Source organism: Sceloporus occidentalis, unplaced genomic scaffold (genome assembly GCF_023333645.1).
Source record: "Sceloporus occidentalis isolate IW3139 unplaced genomic scaffold, rSceOcc1.0.p SCAF_107, whole genome shotgun sequence".
Taxonomy (NCBI): Eukaryota; Metazoa; Chordata; class Lepidosauria; order Squamata; family Phrynosomatidae; genus Sceloporus; species Sceloporus occidentalis.
Window position 1 is genome coordinate 2,777,296 of NW_028317087.1, and position 19,292 is coordinate 2,796,587.

Genomic DNA, 19,292 nt, shown 5'->3' on the forward strand with positions numbered 1-19,292 from the left:
TATTTGTAGACTGAATATGACCCACAATACCGTCAGTGCAGTAATCCATAGTCTGGAGTACTAAAATTATGAGCAGGTTTTGTCATCACTCTCAACCAGTTAACTGGTTCTCCTTTGCTCGTATCTCCTTTCCTTTTGTTCTTCCGTAATTTTTCTCATCTTTGCTTTCCGTTTTTTTTCCATCTTCCAAGGGAGGTCTACGGGGCAAGGGGGCAAGTATAGCGCAGACTCCTACCCCTCTCAAAAGCTAAATCACATTCTAACACCACAACCTGGAAGGTATTTAACTTTTCCTTGTTACCACTCATTGGCTTTGGGGGTTGCTGGACTCTCTGCTTCCCTATAGATTTGAGATCCTTCCCTGATTCTCACACTCCTGTGGCTTATCAGGTACTCAAAGGCATTTACAAAAATGGGTTTATCCCAGCCTCCTTTGCTATAGCATTATTTTCTGTCCTTGTTGGCTTTGTGGTGATGCTGGTTTTTGACCCCTGGCCCTGGACTCTGGTTACCTTCTGATTGGGCACCTCAGTTGGATCGCTTAGCATTTCTGCACTGTACCTAGTTTTTGCTTCTGTCTCATCCCCCTGTATTGCCTTTAATTCTGATTGTGTATGGACTCGGCTAGCCCGATCTTATTTAATTCTGCTGGTTCTCCAGTCTGCTGCCATCTGCCAGGTTCCCAGTCTAGTGCCTTCTGCTGGTTCCCCAGTCTACTTTCCCCTGCCGGTTCCCCAGTCTTCTGCCCCTCCCTGCCTCATGCCAAGTTCTGAGCATGAACCTGACACTTCACAGACTCCTACTTGAACCAGTGCCACCAGTCACACAGCTATATGACCTGCTGTGCTACCACCCTGGGATCACTTAACATTGCGTTGTGTTACTCCACTAAGCACCTCAACTTCATTGGTCCGTCAGCCCAGTACAAGCTAGCCCTCAAAAAGGGCCTAGGCACACCTGCTCTGTATCATTTTGCCCTGATCTCCTAGCTCTAACATTCTCTTTTCCCTTATCTTTTCTTACCTCTTTTTTGCTCTTCTCTCTTATTTTACCTCCTTCTTGTATGTTTCTACTTTCTCTCTATTCTTTCTTTTTCTCATTTCCCTCCTCTCACTCTATTGTTCAGGAAACAACTTTGCAAAAAGTGGCAACCTTAAATTAACACTACTCTTGTCAGCTGTATAAAATGCACTGTGGCGGCATAACACAACTGTGCCGAGTTGAGGGGACTCATCTCCAGGTATGTACCTAGGTTCAGCTAGCTCATAGTTAATTAGCAATTTAGGTTGAATAAGTCCGCAACATTTAACCCCACCAGAAGAAGGCAAAACCCTAAAATTGAAGCAATTCTTAATTAAGCCTCAAAAGAGGGGAAATATTCCTTCCTGACTTCCAAATAACAATCTGATTTCTCACAGGATCAACAAGCCTGGAGGTGCTGCTCCATCAGCCGACTCACCCACCTCAAGAAAACATTAGTAGTTTCGGAAAATATAGACTTACATCAAATGAGTACTTCACATGCCAGATACTGCCAAGCATGTTATTATCAAGTGACTTAAAATAAACACAGTTTTAGCTTACACTTCAGTTAATGTCTTGCAAATCAAGTTCTCATTCCACACATCCATCCAGGCAATCAAATAACATTTGCATGAAAATATTAGTTCATTACCTTCTGACAAGGTTGTCATTATTCCAAATATATCTGACATTAAAATGCATTATTTTATTACCAGATCCTTTCACATTAAATCAATACGTTTGCAGCCATGTTAACATTTTGGGGGTCTTAGGATAGAGAAATTTGAATTCAGGCAGTTTATACAAATAGTTTGACCAACTTCTAGGGAGATAATAAATCCAGCCTTCAAGACTGCATAATGTATTTAACGTATTTACCATACTATAATATTAATTACGAGTCTAAGTACACATCATAGGGGCCTACAAATAGTTTATTCATCCAGATTGGTTGATTAATATGTTTTCCTAAATTTGCCTTTTGGGTTCACAAAGTAAATAGCTCAATTACACGTTAATTATCGCATCTTCAAAATAATCTTTAGCTTGTTTGTGGTGCTTTAGGAAGAGGGTACCCATGATGTACAATCTGTTGATGTAGACTTGTAATATATGACACTAAGTGGCTGGGATACTGTAATTGTCTCACTCACACTTAGTTCTACATCATGGCTCACTGGTCCCCCACTCTTTCTTCCTTTTCTTCACCACTTTTTTCTTTTCTGTAAGTATGAAATAAAACGTAGATGTTTTGCAACATGCCTTCAAGTTATACATTGGATTTAAAACCTTTGACGTAAAGACATCTGTGTCTTAACCAGCTCTGCCATGATACTTTCCTTAGGCCATGAACATATATCCTGGCCATCCTGAAAGATGAGAGACTATGCAGTTGTATTTGGCATGTAGTCACACCTGAAATTATACCTAAGATTTAACGGTCACTCGGTTTTGAAATTCACCCCCTGGTTCCTGATCTCCTTTTCTTTAACCGTATCGCCTGTTGTGGAAAAATCAACGTGAAACAGTTGGTCCAAATTGAGTGAATTAATTTATTCAAAGGGCTTACAACGGAGTGATATACAAATAGACATGCACTTAGTGTAACCCGAGAGCGCGCTCCTCATCAAGATAATGAGGGACTTATTATAGTCTAAATGACGTCAACACCCATCACACATAGTGACGCAAGTCTTCTTTTATCTCATGGACCAGTAGTCTGGGTGTAGTAGGTCTTCTTATCTTGTGTTCTTGTAGTTTGGGCGCAGTTCTCTCTGTACTTTGCAAAAATTATCTTATTGTTCAGTAAATAGTTTTATAGTATGTAAGCGAAATGCTGGAATTGTTTAATTTCTTTAACACGCCCTATTATAAATGCTTGAAGCCCAGTTGCATTCACTCAGATATTTTGTCGACTCCTCCGTACTCATCTGGATACCGGTGCAATAGGTGGAGAAACACAGATGTATCCGACTCCCCACGTTACCATTTCCATGGTTTAACGTTATAAGATAACAGGTACGCTCACTGGAATGTTACTTGGTTATATCTGCATTTAAGTTCTTGTTACTTCGGATCTACAGAGAGAATTGTTTTACACAGAAGGGTTAATCGGGGTCATCAGTAGGAGTCAACACATTTTATATGTTTACAGATGTGGATGTAGCCAGCAACACTTAGAGCCATCCGTCAGCTGAGGTTTGTGATGCCACATTTGCCACCTAAGCCTCACCGTTGTGCTCAGCACAGAGGTGCTAGTCAAAGGGGTCTGTGGCTACCCTTCTTCTTCACAAATACACAGCAAGCAAACTTTTTTCTCTACCACTATCCTTACTGGAGACCCCCCCACACACACACATTTAATAAATGCAATGGTTTTCTGAGTTACTGGCTCGATGTAGTTTTTGATTTAAATAAAAGTTTCACAGAGGTGGGCAGTGTGGGGCCAGACTCAGCTTCTCTACTTATGGAAGCTGCTCACTCTTGGCTACAGTCCTTTCCTTCTAAGCCCCAAGTAATGCCAGTTGTGGGTCGTGCAGCGCTTGGGTCAGGTTAAGGTTCTGTCCCAGACATGTCACTCCACACCGGGGGCACCTGGCTCTGAACACCCAGCAGAGCACAGCCAGCTCCAGAGCAGCAGCAGCTGCAAGGCCCGCCCCTTCCCCCTATCATCATTAGCAAATATTACCCTAAACACTTGCTCTTTACCTCCCTTCTCCCTCCAGGCATTGGAGAGGCCGGCTGTCAATCAGGCGGCACCCCAGCACGGCTCAGCAGCAGAGCAACAGCGACAAGAAGACGAGCCGAGGGAAGGGAGAGCGCCGAGAGATGGAGGAGGAGATGCACACGGCAGAGGAGGGGCCCTGCATCCCAAAAATCTACAAGCAGAGGAGCCCCTACAGCGTCCTCAAAACCTTCCCCAACAAGCGCTCTATGGGGCGGAGGTACGAGAGACCCACCATGGTGGAGATCCCACATCTGGGGGCACCTGCAGGGCAGCAGCAGCACACTCACTTTCAGCAGCATCCAGCCTCCATCAGCGAGCAGCAGCAGTACCAGCAGGCGCACAGCTCCTACCAGAAGGGGCCCATCATCAGAGCGGCCACTGCCACCTCCACCCAGTGCCAGCAGAGGGGAGGTGCCCCGGCCGGGCATCTGGGCTCCTCCAACAGGTTCTGCCAGCAGCCTGCCAGCGAGGGCACCATTGAACTGAGTGCAGGTAGGTACCTCCCACCCCTCCTCACTCATCATCCTCCTTTGTTAGTAGGAGTCGGGGCCACTCCTGCTGTGGGATGCAGCAGAGTCCCCTTAACTCTCGGACAGTCATTCGGGACCCGCGCAGGTGAAGTGCGGCTGCCGGTTTCACGGACTTAAGTTACCGAGGACCCGGTTCCGTTTAATTCGCAAATGTTAGCGTCAGTGCTGTCACTTTCATGTTCTATCGGGATTCCCACTCACTGAGTATGAGCGCTTCATCCCTCACTCTCACTCAGTGCTCGTTATTTTACGGCCGCTCCTCATTTACTTTCGTTTTCACTCTAAATCTCGGCGTTAAGAAGTTCTTTCACACTTTCTGTAGCACATAAAATCCTATGGATCTATAGTCCTGCGTACCTATAGAACCCTAAATCCATACGAACCATTCGCAACTGTGACCATAGAATGTGTTATTAGTGAGTCGCATGCAGTGTTCTTTTCATAAAAAGGCTCAATGTACAAGGGTCCAAACTTCTTCTTTTTTATAGCATTTCAGCTCTGTGAATACATTTTAATGTCTGAAGGATCAACCCCTAAAAATACAAACGAGTCAGATCCCCAAAGGGAAAAGTAAATGTCCAGGTGATGAATTCTGAATGTACAGAAATTGTAATAAGCAGCGAGACATCAGGTTACCTCTCATAACCCAGACTGCTGCTTCCTGGATAACTCGGTATCCATCATATGTAAAAGTAATGTGTTTCCAATTACATATAAAACTACCTTAGTTTGGGCAAATTTATTGTGGCATATTATATACCGGTGTGTGTGTATATATATATATATATCGTGAGACAGGTCAGGGATCGCCCCTCGCTGAGGTCAAGGGACAAGTGCCCATCTTCATTCAAACCAGGCAAACCGCAGTAAGTTCGTGCAATCTGACACAGGCAGGGCCGGCCCAAGGCAAAATGCCCCCCTTATCTACCCTTCCTCTCCCTCCGTCCCTGCCGCCCCCCCCTTGTACTTACCTTTCAGCAGTCCTGCGGCGAGTCTCCCTGTTCGGTCTCGGTGCAGGCTTGTAATGCTGAGCGCCAGAAATCTTCCGGCACTCAGCATTACAAGCCGGCACCGAGACTGAACAGGAAGACTCGCCGCAGAGGAGAGAGAGAGGGGCGCCGAGCGGGTACTGACAGCTTGGTAAGCGAAAACCACTCGGCGCCCCTTTCTCTCTCTTTCGCTTTAAAAAAAAAAAAAAAAAAAAGGGCTTGGGGCGGCAAAGTGTCGCCCCTTCAAAAGTGCCGCCTGGAGCGGTTGCCCCACTCGGCTCCATTGTCGGGCCGGCCCTGGACACAGGGTCAGGTTTATTAGAAAGGTTGCAAAGACAAAAGTAATATAACAACACAGCAACAAAAGAAACACCTTGCCTGTCCGGCACTTACTATACAAGGGATGTCCCTCACTACCAGCTGGAGAGCTTCTCTCTGCCAACTTAACACAATACGTCCAGCAACCTTTACTCACACATCTCTCCCACAGACAGGCTTTCTGTGTCCTCAGCCAGAGAGCTACCTGCCCTCCTGGCTTCCCTTTTATATCCGCCCTCTCATTCACCTAAATTAATCACCTAGCAGGTGGAAGACTCTGGTGTTACTTCACATAGGAAAGGAACCTAGGAGAAACATACCTCCCTTCCACCACCAATCCTACATGAATGTCACAATATATATATATATATATATATATATATATATACCGTATTTGCCCGATTATAAGACAAGGTTTTTTCCAGAGCAAATGCTCTGAAAAATACCCCTCGTCTTATAATCGGGGTCATCTTATAATCAGACCTCAAATAGGTCTGACTATGAGACTAAGATCCAGGTCCCCCGCAACGATGCAGGGGACCTGGATCCTCCTGTGTTATGCCCCCCCCCCCAACTTACCGGTGCTTCTGAGTCCCCGGTGCTTAGTCCGGGCAGCGTGTAGAGCTCTACGCGATTCGCGTAGACAACTCCTGCTCAAGTGGAAGTTGTGTATGTGAATCGCGTAGTGCTCTACACACTGCCCAGAGTACGCACCGGGGACTCAGAAGCATTGGTAAGTTTGGAGGAGGGAGGGGGAGGGAGTGTTAAATGGGGGGGCATAAGTCATTTCTGGAGGCAGAGTGCTCTGTGAAATGCCTTTTAACCCCCTTAATGCCACTCTGCCTCAAGAAATGCCTTTTAACCCTCTATACGCCACTCTGCCTCCTGAAATGCCTTATACCTCCCTATATGCCACTCTACCCCATAATATGCCGTTTAACCCCCTAAATGCCAGAGTGGCATATAGGGGTATAAGGCAATTCTGGAGGCAGAGTGACACATAGGGGGTCAAAAGGCTGATCATGGGGCACAGTGGCATATAGAGGGTTAAAAGGCATATCATGGGGCACAGTGGCATTTAGAGGGTATAAGGCATTTCTGGGGCAGAGTGGCAAGCCTAGGGGCAGATGTGCATAACTGGGGGGGCAGGTTGAAAAAAAGGAAATAAAAACAAAATATCTTTCTCAATCATAGCTTTTATTAACAAACAATTGTTCACATAGTTTACATGAACTAACATTTACTGGTAAAACCTTTTTCCTATAGGGTCGTCTTATATTCAGGCATTTTCTTTTTTTCATAAATTAATATTCAGATTTTGGGGGGTCATCTTATAATCAGGGTCGTCTCATAATCGAGCAAATACGGTATGTACCATATACATATGTAGTTTAATATACTGTATACAGGTAGGTTGCAGTAAACCCTCGCTATTCAAACTTTACCCCAGCTCTCTCTTGGTACCCATAGAACAGCCAGAATAAAAGTGTCGCTTTTATTATATTTTCATGTTTTAGGAAAACATATACTGGTATATATGGTTTTAGGTGATTAACCTCTTGTGATCAGAAGGTCTTACAGAATTTGTAAAACTTTGTAAACTTCTTACCCAATATTGTTGGTCTAATCAGCATTATGAGCTTCAAGGTGGCCAGCTCTGACAGATGTGTGATGTTCCTGGCTTCACTTGCTATTTTACCAACTATCATAAATCGAAGTAAGATTGATAGCAGGTCAGGGTATTACGCCTGAACACACAGCCATTGTAAAAGTTTGCAGCACAATTTGCTGCTAAATTATTGTTTGCTGTAAGTAAATGGATCAAAGGGGTTCACCTTCCTACAGGACCAGGGTGTCTGATGTCTTGACTCCTGTGCTTTATCTTCTTTTGAAGTTAAGGATATTCCTGGAGTGCAAAACCAGCCTCCACTATAAACTGGAAGCCTTTCTTTTACTGAAGGTATTTTTGGTGTAGAATACTTCTTTATATAACGTGTAGATTATTTTGTAGATTTAGCATATATAATAAACAATATTATTTATGGAGGCCTGGCTGATGAAGAATGCTATGATGTTTCATGGTGTGAAAATGGAGTTTCATGGAGTAGGTGCTATTAATTCTTATACAATAAATAAATGAATTTAGCATTCCATGTGTTCATGTTTTGATAACCGTATGTTTAACGTAATCATGTTTAAGAAATACACCAACGGCACATAAAGTATCAGACTAAGGTGCAAATATATTAAAAGCTGCTATTCTGCTATTTATCCCAACTATCTTAGATTCTTATATTATTGCGTACTGCTCTGGTATAGAATCTTAAATAAACATATTCCTTATTTAAAAAAACATTCATATCACACGAAACACTTCACTCTCTCTCACCTATCATACATTACCCCCCTCACACAAAATACTCCTATCCACTGGCATAACTGGAAACCAAAGGGGCACTGGTACAAATATTGCCACGGGCTGCCCAGTTTCATCAATCAACGTGTCCCACAGTGCCACATTTGCCCCCAAATAGCTTGTGAGTGCCACCTTTGCCTGCAAGCAGTTTATCAGTGCCATCCTAACCCCAAACAATTCTACTGGTACCATTTTCACCCCCAAACAGCTTATATTTGCAATATTGCCCCCAAACAGCGTATCTGTGCTACCATTGCCCCCAAACAGCTTGTCTGTAGCTTCTTTGCCGCTTGCAACTTACACTCTGGCACACATATGTAAACACACTTACACATGCTTACAGTTACTCATACTCACTTATACACACACACACTCATTCTAACATACACACTCCCTCTCACATCACCTATATGTACACATTAATGCTCACGCACAAACATAAAACATACACATCCCTACAAACAGTTACGCACTCATGCTAACACAGACTCAATCTCACAATACACTTACACATACATCCACTTACACATTCATGCTCGAACATACAAACACTTCCACATACAGATTCATGTAGACACACACTAATACATAGACATTCATGTATTCACTCCCATCATACCTATCACCCAAAACACCTCAGTCAGTCACACTTATCACACATCACTCACTTCCAATCACTGTGTATAAGGGTGTGTAGGTCATGAAATGGCAGGTGGGAGTGGCTGTGAGCATTCAGACTGCTGTGATGTAATACAGAGGGGAGAGCTTTGGAGGAATGACATAACTCTATTTCCAGTATTTTCAACATCGTTTTAAGTGGAAAAAATTAAGAAAAACAAAATGACAGGTTTCTTAAACTTCACTCTACATAATGTGGCACTTAGTTGGGGATATTTTAAGAGGACCCCAAAGGTGGAACAGTATCCTTAACTACATGTATTTTCCTGTTCTTAATGGTGAGGCCAAAGAGGGAAAGTCAGTGAAAAATACCCCTCATCTTATATTTAAAGTCGTTTTATAATCCGACCTCCACTGCTGCCCGGAGCTTCTATGACGGAGCGCCAGCATGACATGACCTTTCGGGGCTCCGTCATAGAAGTGCCGGGCAACACCAGAAGTTGTCTATTTGCATCTCGCAGACGTCCACCAGCTGCCCCCACTAGACACCAGGGAGGCTGAAGCACGGGGGGCAAACCTGGGGACGCATTGGTAAGTCTGGGGGGGGCAGAGTGGCATATCAGGGGGGCAGATTGGCATTTCTGTGGGCTGAATGGCAAGCTTGGGGGCAGATGTGCATAACTCGGGTCAGATGTGCATCTGAGGGGCAGGTTGGCAAATAAAAGGAAATAAAAACAAGTAACGCATTTTTCTCAATCATAGTTTTTTTTATTAAATATGAAAAAATAGTTTGCATGTGAATTAATATTTACTAGTAAAACTATAAGGTAGTCTTATATTCAGGCTTTTTCTTTTTTTCCTAATTTATTTTCAAATTTTCTGTATAATCAGGGTCATCTTATAACTGTTGAAAAACAGCAATATACCTTCCAGGATTATTTTTTGTTTGTTTAGGCTAATATCTAATGTTTACTGGTTGAACTATAAATTCAACCGCAGGATTTTTTCTTGGATGGGGACAAAATATCCTGTGCACCTTTCCCCTGTCCTTCCCCAATACCTCCTTACCTCCTCCCTATTGGCTACCTTTGTTGGTTTAGGAGAAGGGTTTCCTGGTGGGAGGCAAATGCTAGTTACCCATTAATAGGAAACATGATATGACCACTGTAGTAGTAGCTACAGACCATCATGAACCTGTGCAACATGAGAACTTTAGTTTTCTATAGCGGAGGTGGTAAAGATTAGCCAGTACCAGCAGTCCATAATGATGTAAAAACTAACCTTAACATGTGGGAGCTGACGTATTAACTAACCCCAGCTGCAATACATGTTTGAAATAAAACTACCTTGTGTCTGCTGCATGCAAACTGTGTCTCTACTCTGTGTGTATGAAGAAGCTGCTACCAGAGTGAAGGGGAGGAGAACAGCTAGAGAGAGAGAGAGAGAAGAAGAGAGCAGACCAAACCACTCTTGACAGCGGAGGGGTGAACAGAATGAAATAAAAAAGTTATTTGCTGACTACCAGGTGTTTTTTCTGCCTGTATCAAACTAATGTATCCACATAAATAATATGACAGATCTCTTAAGCAAGTCTTGTCAGTGCATGGTATGTGAATGTCGAGGAGTATATCTTCTGTGGCCAGGGTGTAATTCATTTCCTACCAGGAACCAGTAATGATGTAAATTAAGGATTTTCTACTTTGCTGAGAAGGTGGTACATAAGTGGAACAGCATCCCAAGAGAAGTGGTAGAGCATACTACAATGGGTGAATTGTAAAATGCATGGGATAGACATTAAACTATCCCGAATATAAAGTGAGAAAGTGACACCAAGAACTGATAAAGGTTTCAGTCTTTACATGGGCAGACTGGACGGGTCGGGTGATTCTTATCTGCCATCACATTTTATGTTAACTTAAAGAAAAAAAATATTTTCTGACATGTCACTCAGCTTAGAAGATGTGAGTGCTGCCTCACTTAAGCTGTGAAGGGCTGTCAGGAAAGTAAAGCTTTCTGATCACAGAATAAACCTAGCCATTACTGCCCTTTAACTTCCAAATGAATGGCATGTTGGCAGAGCGCCCCCTAGGGTAGGACCCTCTCCTCCAGTATGTCGTAATGTACTTCAATGTTATTATTCATTTCTTTTTTCTTCTTTGTAATGTTGTTGTCCATCTTCTCTCTCCCCTAGTGTAACATTGCTACAGAATCTGCTGGTGCTTTATAAAATGTAACGTAGCCAAAAAATTAGATTAGAGGCGTCTGAAAAAAATGTTAACATTTGGGGAGCTTCCTTGAGAAAACATCTGTTTCGTGTCGAAAAGAGATTGTGAGCCACTGCACTAGTGAACGCTTTCTGTTTTTACATCCCGCGTGTCTGCCCTATGACCTCAGTATGACATCAGCAGATGATTTATTAAACTCTGATCATTTTGGGGCAGTGGGGGGTTGTTTGGAAGCACAGAGATTGTGTTGAATTTCCATACTCACGAAGCATCTTCATAAACTACATTGTGTTTGTTTCCGTATTCACATTCTCCTGTCTTCCTTCGGTCTGTGAAGTTGAAACGTGCGATATTTTAAATGCATGGCCCTTTTTTTTTTTAATGGATCGGAGTTAACAGCGGGAGGATTTTTTGATATGTAACCTAAATGTGGCATCAGGAAATAGGAAACTGCATCTTTAAGCAGCACACAATCAAAAATGAATTACAATAAATCCTATATAATTGCATAGGTCATTCTCTTTAATGAGATTTTATTAACCTGACTGTCAAGCTTTTGAGTCAGGCAGATATTTTATCTTCTTCAACTGATAAAAGTGTCAGCTATAAACCACCATATAAATATTCATAAATCTACACATCTGTGGCAGCCTATCGCCTTCATTCTCTTGGACATTAAAAGCATTCTAATTACTTTCTGTCTAGCAGAGCTGGGATCGTGCTCGCTATGGTATGTGCTTGGCAGGAATGATTGCTTTTGTTTGCCATCACAAATAGCAACAACCTATTTCTTACACGGATCAAAAAAAATATATTCAGGGTTTGACTGATCGAGTTGATGTTGGAAAGCATTTCTCAGCCTCCGAGAGCATCGGAATAATTAGTGCATCTGTTAATATATTGTTAGTTTTAGGGCAATTTGTGTCTTTTTTTCTTCGTCGTTGTTTTTGTTCAAGGAATCACAAAGGATTGTTAACGAAAAACTAAAGGGAGGGGGTTAGGGTGGTATTACTCTTAATTCTTATTCAGATGACACAAAGCAGGGTTATAATCCATGGACTGTATTTTCTAACATGCTTCCAGTGAAGGGTTAATAATTGCACATGTGGATGGACAGAAATTGAACAGACTGCGATCATTTTAAAGATCATGGTAAAAAAAAAAATGCAATACTGCGGATACAAGGTGCCAATTCCATAATCTGATTTTCTCATACAAAGGATGGGGTAGATAAACGGTATCTATATTTCCCAGAAACTCATTTTCAGTCTCATCACAGAACACCAAAACTGACATGTAACTAATCATATCTATGGTAATGCTCTTTCAAAATAGAATTTTCTTGATTTTTTTTTCCCCTTCGCATTGATTTGTGAATACTCCTTAATTCCCGATTGATTTTCTTGAGTGACATGCAAATTGAACAGGGGAGAAATCTTTTTTTTTTTTTTTAATCCATATCCGTATAAATAAAATATAAATCAGGATAATACATGATAGCGCAGCAAATGAGCATTCATACGCTCTCCATATGAAGTATTCTGATGATCTTTGAGTATAAATGTGATTTATCAAGTAGATCTGCTCACAGCTCAGTAACTTGAGGCTGGTTCTAGCAACCCCCAAGCCTTTTGTTCCCATCTACTTCAATGGTGGATTGGCCCATTACATAGCACTATGACGCACGTCGGCTCTTAAATCCGTGTACCCTCCTAAAATAAAATAACATTTTGGCTCAAAGTAATCATTAAGTGTGTCTTTTGAACTCAGAAAATTGCAGTTGACCCAATTTGTGTTTCCATTTCATGGCATCAGAACACTATGTGAAGGACTTTTGATTAAATGCTCCGTATGCACCAGAGGCTTGAAGAAGCTTTGTCACCTGGCCCCAGACAAGGTATAGACAAATCCCAGGAGCCACACTAAAAAAATAAAATGCCGCAAATTTTTATCCAGCTCAGGCGCCATACATAGCCAGTTTTGTTTTTTTTTACATTATCTTACGTTCCTCTGAGATGTGTAGGATGTAGCACGACCCAACTACTTCGGTCACGCGCATGTCCGCTCATCGGTTGTACCTGTCAAAATATGCTTGTTTTTCTTAAGACTGTAAGATTGCTGTACATGTTATGTGTTATTCTAGCTGAATATATTAAAATAGAGGCTGTTATTGATTTATGGACATGTTCAGTAGGCAATGTAAAATGTGTTCAATAACCTCTTTGCTGTCAGGTTGGAGACATTAACGTTGCAGTCCATCTTCTCATCCCATTTCTAATCTCTTCAGTGTTGATCATTCCAAATACCTTATGGTTAAACAATTTTAACTAGAAAAACAGACTTTTCTGTATTGTTTTCTAAACCGCCAACATATTGTATTCTACCATTCATACATGACCTGAAACTGATAATAGAAATAATGCAGGTCCCTGTTTACAAGAGCTTACACTCTATAATAGTTGACGCCAAATCATTTTGCACGTGCAGTGAGTGGTTTTGTGTATTCCCTAAAACATTTGCTTCCCTGACACAGAAAACAAATGTTTAATTTCAGATTCATTACATATATATTACGTTTGGCATGATGGTGTCATAAAATGCACGAGTGATTACAACTCTTTGCAGGTCTAATAAAACTTCACGAGTAATTTCACTATTTGCAGTAAACAATTAATTGGACCTCTGAGCTTTTTGTAGTGATTTCAGATCTGCAGGTTTTGGGATGTCTCCTGGATTAGCGTTAATACAATATGAAAAAACCCATTTACTCTTTAAGTTGGTTATTTAAAAATAATGGGCAATGTTATTTCCAGTACGTACGGATTGGCTTTACAAGTTGCTTGTGGTTGCATCTTTATAAGGTATAAGAACTTGAAGTTAGTTCGTATCCAGTAAGAGGGGCTCTAAGTATTTAAGGACCATACGCAAAAATTATAATAATATTAATAACAATAATAATAATAAACATAAGTAATCCTTAATACTCTGGGAAATCATTATGATTAATCATTCTGACACTTGCTTAAGCCTCTCAGTACCATCCTTCTGACGGTAGCCCTCTATATCCCCTTCCTTTAGAAGCCCTAAATATCCATCAGGGTCCAAAGCCATGTGCTTTAAATGGGTACTTCATGTGTCCCAACATTGCAAATTCCCAATGACGGACACTTAGAGGGTACAATGCTACTGTTAGTCTTGTCTGCAACCCACGGCTACTCTGGATGGTTTAGATGTAATGTAAGGAAGTTTTAGTTTACTGCGAGAGTAGTAGATAAATGGAACGGCCATCCAGCAAAAGTGGTAGATGCTAATACAGTGAGGGAATTTCAACATGCACATGAACTAATTAAGGTCTGAGTTTCTACATTATGACAAATGGGCAGACTAGATGGGCCGAATGGTACTTATTTGCTGCCAAATTCTATATTGCTCTCTTGCCATTTAGTGCATCTTCAGCAATAACCTGAATTTAAGAGTACCTGAAACATCTTAACTAAGAAGGAAACACTTTAAGGAACACTTTTTTTTACTTGTCATTGTAAATTATTCAGATCGATGAGAACCAATTATTTCTAGATTGGAATAAAAGCACGTGTCTCAACCAAACGGAATAGCTGGTAATTGCAATAATTTATAAACAAATGGGGGCAGCACATTTCGTTTGATAATATTAATAATTGTTTTCTCCTCCCTTGTATTTTTTACAGAGAGTCGGATGATACTGGATGCATTTGCCCAACAGTGCAGCAGAGTCCTTAATCTTTTAAACTGTGGAGGTAAACTTTTGGACACTAAACATTCGCAGTCTCTTGTTTCCAGTGTGAAGCAGGAGAGTAACAGTTACAGCGAGAGGTCGGACCAGTGCCAGCTTGGTAAAGCATTTTATAATCAAGCATTGGACAAACCACCAGACATAAAAATGCAGTATGTGCAGAAGAAGCAGCAGACCTCCGCTTTCTTGAGGGTCTTTACCGACTCACTTCAAAACTACCTGTTGGCTGGTAACTTCCCAGCTCGGAATACCTCATCCACAACTGATTACGGCCATATGTCCGATATGGACGTCCTGTCTTCTTCTCCTGTCCATACATTGGGTGGTTGGACATCACCAGCAACCTCGGAATCCCATGGTCACCCTTCTTCGTCCACACTCCCTGAAGAGGAAGATGATGATGAAGAAGGATATTGTCCTAGGTGTCAAGAACTAGAACAGGAGGTGATCTCCCTGCAGCAAGAGAATGAGGAATTAAGACGTAAGCTAGAGAGCATTCCAGGTAGCCCAATCTTTTCTTAATGTAACCCTTAAAAAGATAATGGATGATCAATATGTTGTGTGAATTTCAGGAACTCATGGGGTTAATACACGCAAGGTTTGGTGAGTTGCCTTTACCAGTATAACTAACAAATTATGGTCTGGGGTGGGGGCTCCTCGAAGTGCCACAGCTCAATTGAAATGTGGGGAGATCAGAGATCTTCCCTGTAACCAGCTTAATTACACTGTGGTGGATGCTGCCTTAGACCTCTTAGTATCCTTAGAGCATCATGTATCGCCTCTCAGCACGAAGGGTGTGCAGCTCAAGGAGGTTTTTGGAGGAGGCATTGGCCCTGGCTTGGGTTTTTGTGTTTTTATAGATTGAAAATAACAAATCTGGTTAGAGTCAATTGCTTCACATCCCGGCACCCTGTATTTTTGCATAAGTGGAACAGCAACATGTATCGCTGTGTAAAAGACCTAATTAGTCAGTATTTCTCTCTTTGGAGGAAATGTGTCCAACGTTCCAAGGCTTAAGTTAAGACTAGAAGCAGAATGTATCGGAGTTCTAAGCTGTTGGCGTAATATTGTGAGTTTATCAATGTTTTAATACAGATCATTTAGGTACAGCCAAGTTATCTGCTGAGTTGCATGTTTCTGAGCAGTTCTGCAAATTCTTAATGGATCCACAGCATCCAGCGTCTTTGACAGATGTCACTCACCATCCAGGCAGTGTTCCAACGCAGAGGTAGTAGTAGTAATAATCTTGGCGTGTGTCAGGGAAGTGCCTTATGAAGGTTGAAGCATGTGCAAACAACATAAAAAAACCTATAAGGAGCCTTTATGGGAAGGCTTAAGACATTCAACAGTACTAGGAATCATGTTTTAATCCTGCATTTAGTTACAAAATGGTTAAATTCAGTATTTGGAAAGGCACCTTTAAATTTTATGCAAAGTACCATAGTTGCTCAAATATAAGATGACCCTGATTATAAGACTACCCCCCAAATCTTACTGAAACAAACAAAGGCCTGAATAGAAAACAACCCTATTGAAAAAAATCAAAACCACTGTTTTTGCTCTCACTCTAAAACTCTCTCACACTCTATCACGATCTCTGTCAATGTCTCCCTACCTTCTCCCACAACTTTTTCCACGTCCCTACAAATGTTACTTTCCCACAGATCCGATTCTTCTCTTTCCTCTTCGGATTCTTCTGGATTGTCCGCTTTTCCACCGGTATCAGTTCCGTTATCCACGTATTTCCGCAAAAGGGCGAAGCCTCCACGAATACCATCTCCCCGATTGGAGGAATGGGAGAGGCTGTTCCCATGATGCACATAGTGGCTCCTCCCTTTTACTGAAGTACTCCCAAGATGCCAGAATATTGTAGATGGATTTGTGGAAAGGGAATGAGTGTGTATGCATCTATGAGTGTATATGTATTTAAATATGAGTGTTTGTGTGTGAGTTAGAGGTAGTGTGAGCATGGCTGTGTATGTGCTTTTTTTGTGGTAACATGAGTGTGTGTTAGCATATGTGAGTGTATATGTGTAAATGTGTGTTAGCATGTAAATGTGTAAGTGTGTGTATGTGTTAGTGTGAGAGTATGATTGTGCATGCAGCGCTGCAGTGTGTACTTGCTTTGCATTCCTGAACAGCTCTATCTGAGATGTTTCTTGGTCTTCTAGATCTTGTCAGCCTCTCCCTGCTTTGTAAAAGGGAGTTACCTTTACTTTCTGACCCCAGTCAGCTGTTTAGGTAAGCTAGGGACTCCATTGTGTGTATGTAAGTGTATGGTGTTAGAGTTGTTACAGATGGGAGAGGCATTAGGGCCCAGGCTTTAAATCTGTACTGGGCCCAAATATTTCTAATAGTGGTCCTGAGGGAAGCCTGTGGTTCTTGAGTGTCAGATCAAACCCTAAGATGTTTACAGAGTATGATAAAGTGCTGGAATTGTCATCACCCGACTTAAATTAAGGTCTAATATGTCAATTAACTTCTGAGACTTTAAATTCAAATAACACTAGTGGATGAACTGGAAGGATGACCAAGCATTTCCACATACCGCATTTTCTAATTATTTTTCAATCAGTTAACTTCAGCAAATAAATAGTAACTGTGTTTTAAATCTGTTAAATGTGTTTATGCTTTTTGCTGCAAATGTTGTGTTAACTTATTTTTGCTGACAAAAGCAACAAAACATAATATTTGGCCACCAAATTTTCACACAGCTGGAATAGTAAGTACCATACCTCTCCCAATGTGTAGCACAACCAGTGTTATATATAGGTGTGTACTGCAAGTGATTACTCCTAGGAAAAAACCAGTACAGAAGCCAGGGGGCAGGTAAAGTGACCCCCATAATGAACACACACCTTGTTGGGAACCTCGTTGTGTTAGGTGACCACACTGAGCTCCCGCCTCCTCGAGAAGGCCACACTAGTCCAGGCTGGCCCTGTTTAAAGAATTATGACTGGCCCAGGGCACGGTTGCCAGCCTCCCCTGGCAGAAGCTCCACTGATGCAGATTAAAAACTGTGAAGGCTGCTGAATAAAAAAAAACATGCACTAGAATTCTAATTGTATAATCAATAGGCTCTGCCTGCAGTGTCTGCATTAAATAGAAAACTGCTATTTATTTTTGGTGAAAAAACACATGTTTCTTCGTGTTTGCATGCATAACATCTGTTCAGATAATCTCAGAGCCAAATGTAAAGAAGTAGAAGCATAGGGTCTTCATTTATAAACCCTTCCTCTCCTGTCTTAAGTCTTTGTTCTGATTGTAAACTTGTTCCGTCTTTGTAGTCCCCTGCCAGACCGTCCTTGACTACTTGAAGACTGTACTTCAGCATCACAACCAACTAGTGATACCGCAGCCAGTAGAGCAACCGACAGAGGTAACGTGAAACAGCAGTCTTTTTAACTTTGGGTCCTACTGATTCATTTAATGGAATACGTCATTCAGAAGAAGAATAATGCATTTACACCATTTAATGTATTATATAATTTTTGTAGACTGTTTCCATACACTTTATTGTGACGTTTGGGGCTGTAGAACACTGTAATACACTTGGATCCAACAGACATTCCAAGTCTCAAAGCGGGACTGTGCTTCCTAAATAGGGACACTGGAGAAGCGTGCATTGATCTGTATCGCTAGAAAAGCGCTGTTATCCATCTTTGTACCTAAGATTGCAACAAATGGAATGTTCCTTTTGACTGTACAACCACTTTTGTGAAAACACTGATATTATACAAAGTGGTATCAGATTGTACCGTGTTCGAAAGAAATATGCACATTTATTGATACCTTTATTAGCTAAGTGGCCCCCAGCCGCCTCCTCTGCAGCTGCAGTGCTCACTGCTGAGCACCAGGATATGACATCAAAAGATTAAAGTGTCTTTTATGAAATGCTATGGAGGCTGATTCAATGGGCCAGTTGATCAAAGACCATCCTTGTAACCGTCCCATTGAGCAGCGGTGCACCGGAGGGCCTGATCACCCAAAGCTAGAATACACAGCTGGTTTTTCCCAGGTAAAGTGTAAACTGCTTAGAAGGTTGTTGCCTAAACATAACTACAGCAAAACTTCAAAATTGTGTTCAGACCACCAGCACTCAGAGGGTGAAGCCAATCTTGGTTTTATTAAAAGTAAGATGAAAAGTGTATTTAAATATATTAAGAGGATCCCCCTCCCTATACATACCTGCTGGCGCTCCTGCATACCTTCCACGTCATGTTTAGTGTGTCGAGCCGGTCTCTGACGTTACAAGCTGGCTCCGTCTGTAAAGCACTGAGAATCCATCCTCATCGGCAGATAGGTGAAGGGGTGGGAGTCTCTCTTAATCTCCTAACAGAACGATTGCGCATATTTGCTTAATCATTTTCAAAACATGTTCAAAAATATATTATGATAATTTACCATTTGTTCATGGTGCATTTTGTAGGAGCTCCCCGTGGTCCTCAGATGTATTGTAAGAGGTGGAGCTGCCTTCAACCGTGTGAAGTATCCAACTCTCAAGTGACTTTGATGGAAGGAGTCTTGTTATGTTTTTTGAAGCTAAAAGTGACTCTTTTGTATTAATCTTTATCTTTAATAGTCAGACACAATTTTCCTAACTCCCAATGGACATTAGTGTTATGAGCAGTTATCTCAAATAATTGCTCAGTTACTGGCTAAGGTTTGTGCTT

The 19,292-nt window shown here is 41.7% G+C and overlaps 1 protein-coding gene across 1 annotated transcript in view; it reads left to right on the plus strand.

Annotated features, from left to right (window-relative positions):
* Positions 1-3,852: 3,852 nt before the first annotated feature.
* LOC149283267 (BEN domain-containing protein 4-like) overlaps positions 3,853-19,292 on the plus strand; it is a 35,223-nt gene continuing 19,783 nt past the window's right edge. The window contains exons 1-3 of the mRNA XM_089497799.1: positions 3,853-4,243; positions 14,555-15,121; positions 17,907-17,998. Of these exons, the coding sequence (XP_089353925.1) occupies positions 3,853-4,243; positions 14,555-15,121; positions 17,907-17,998 (1,050 nt within the window). The remainder of the gene's footprint in view (positions 4,244-14,554; positions 15,122-17,906; positions 17,999-19,292) is intronic.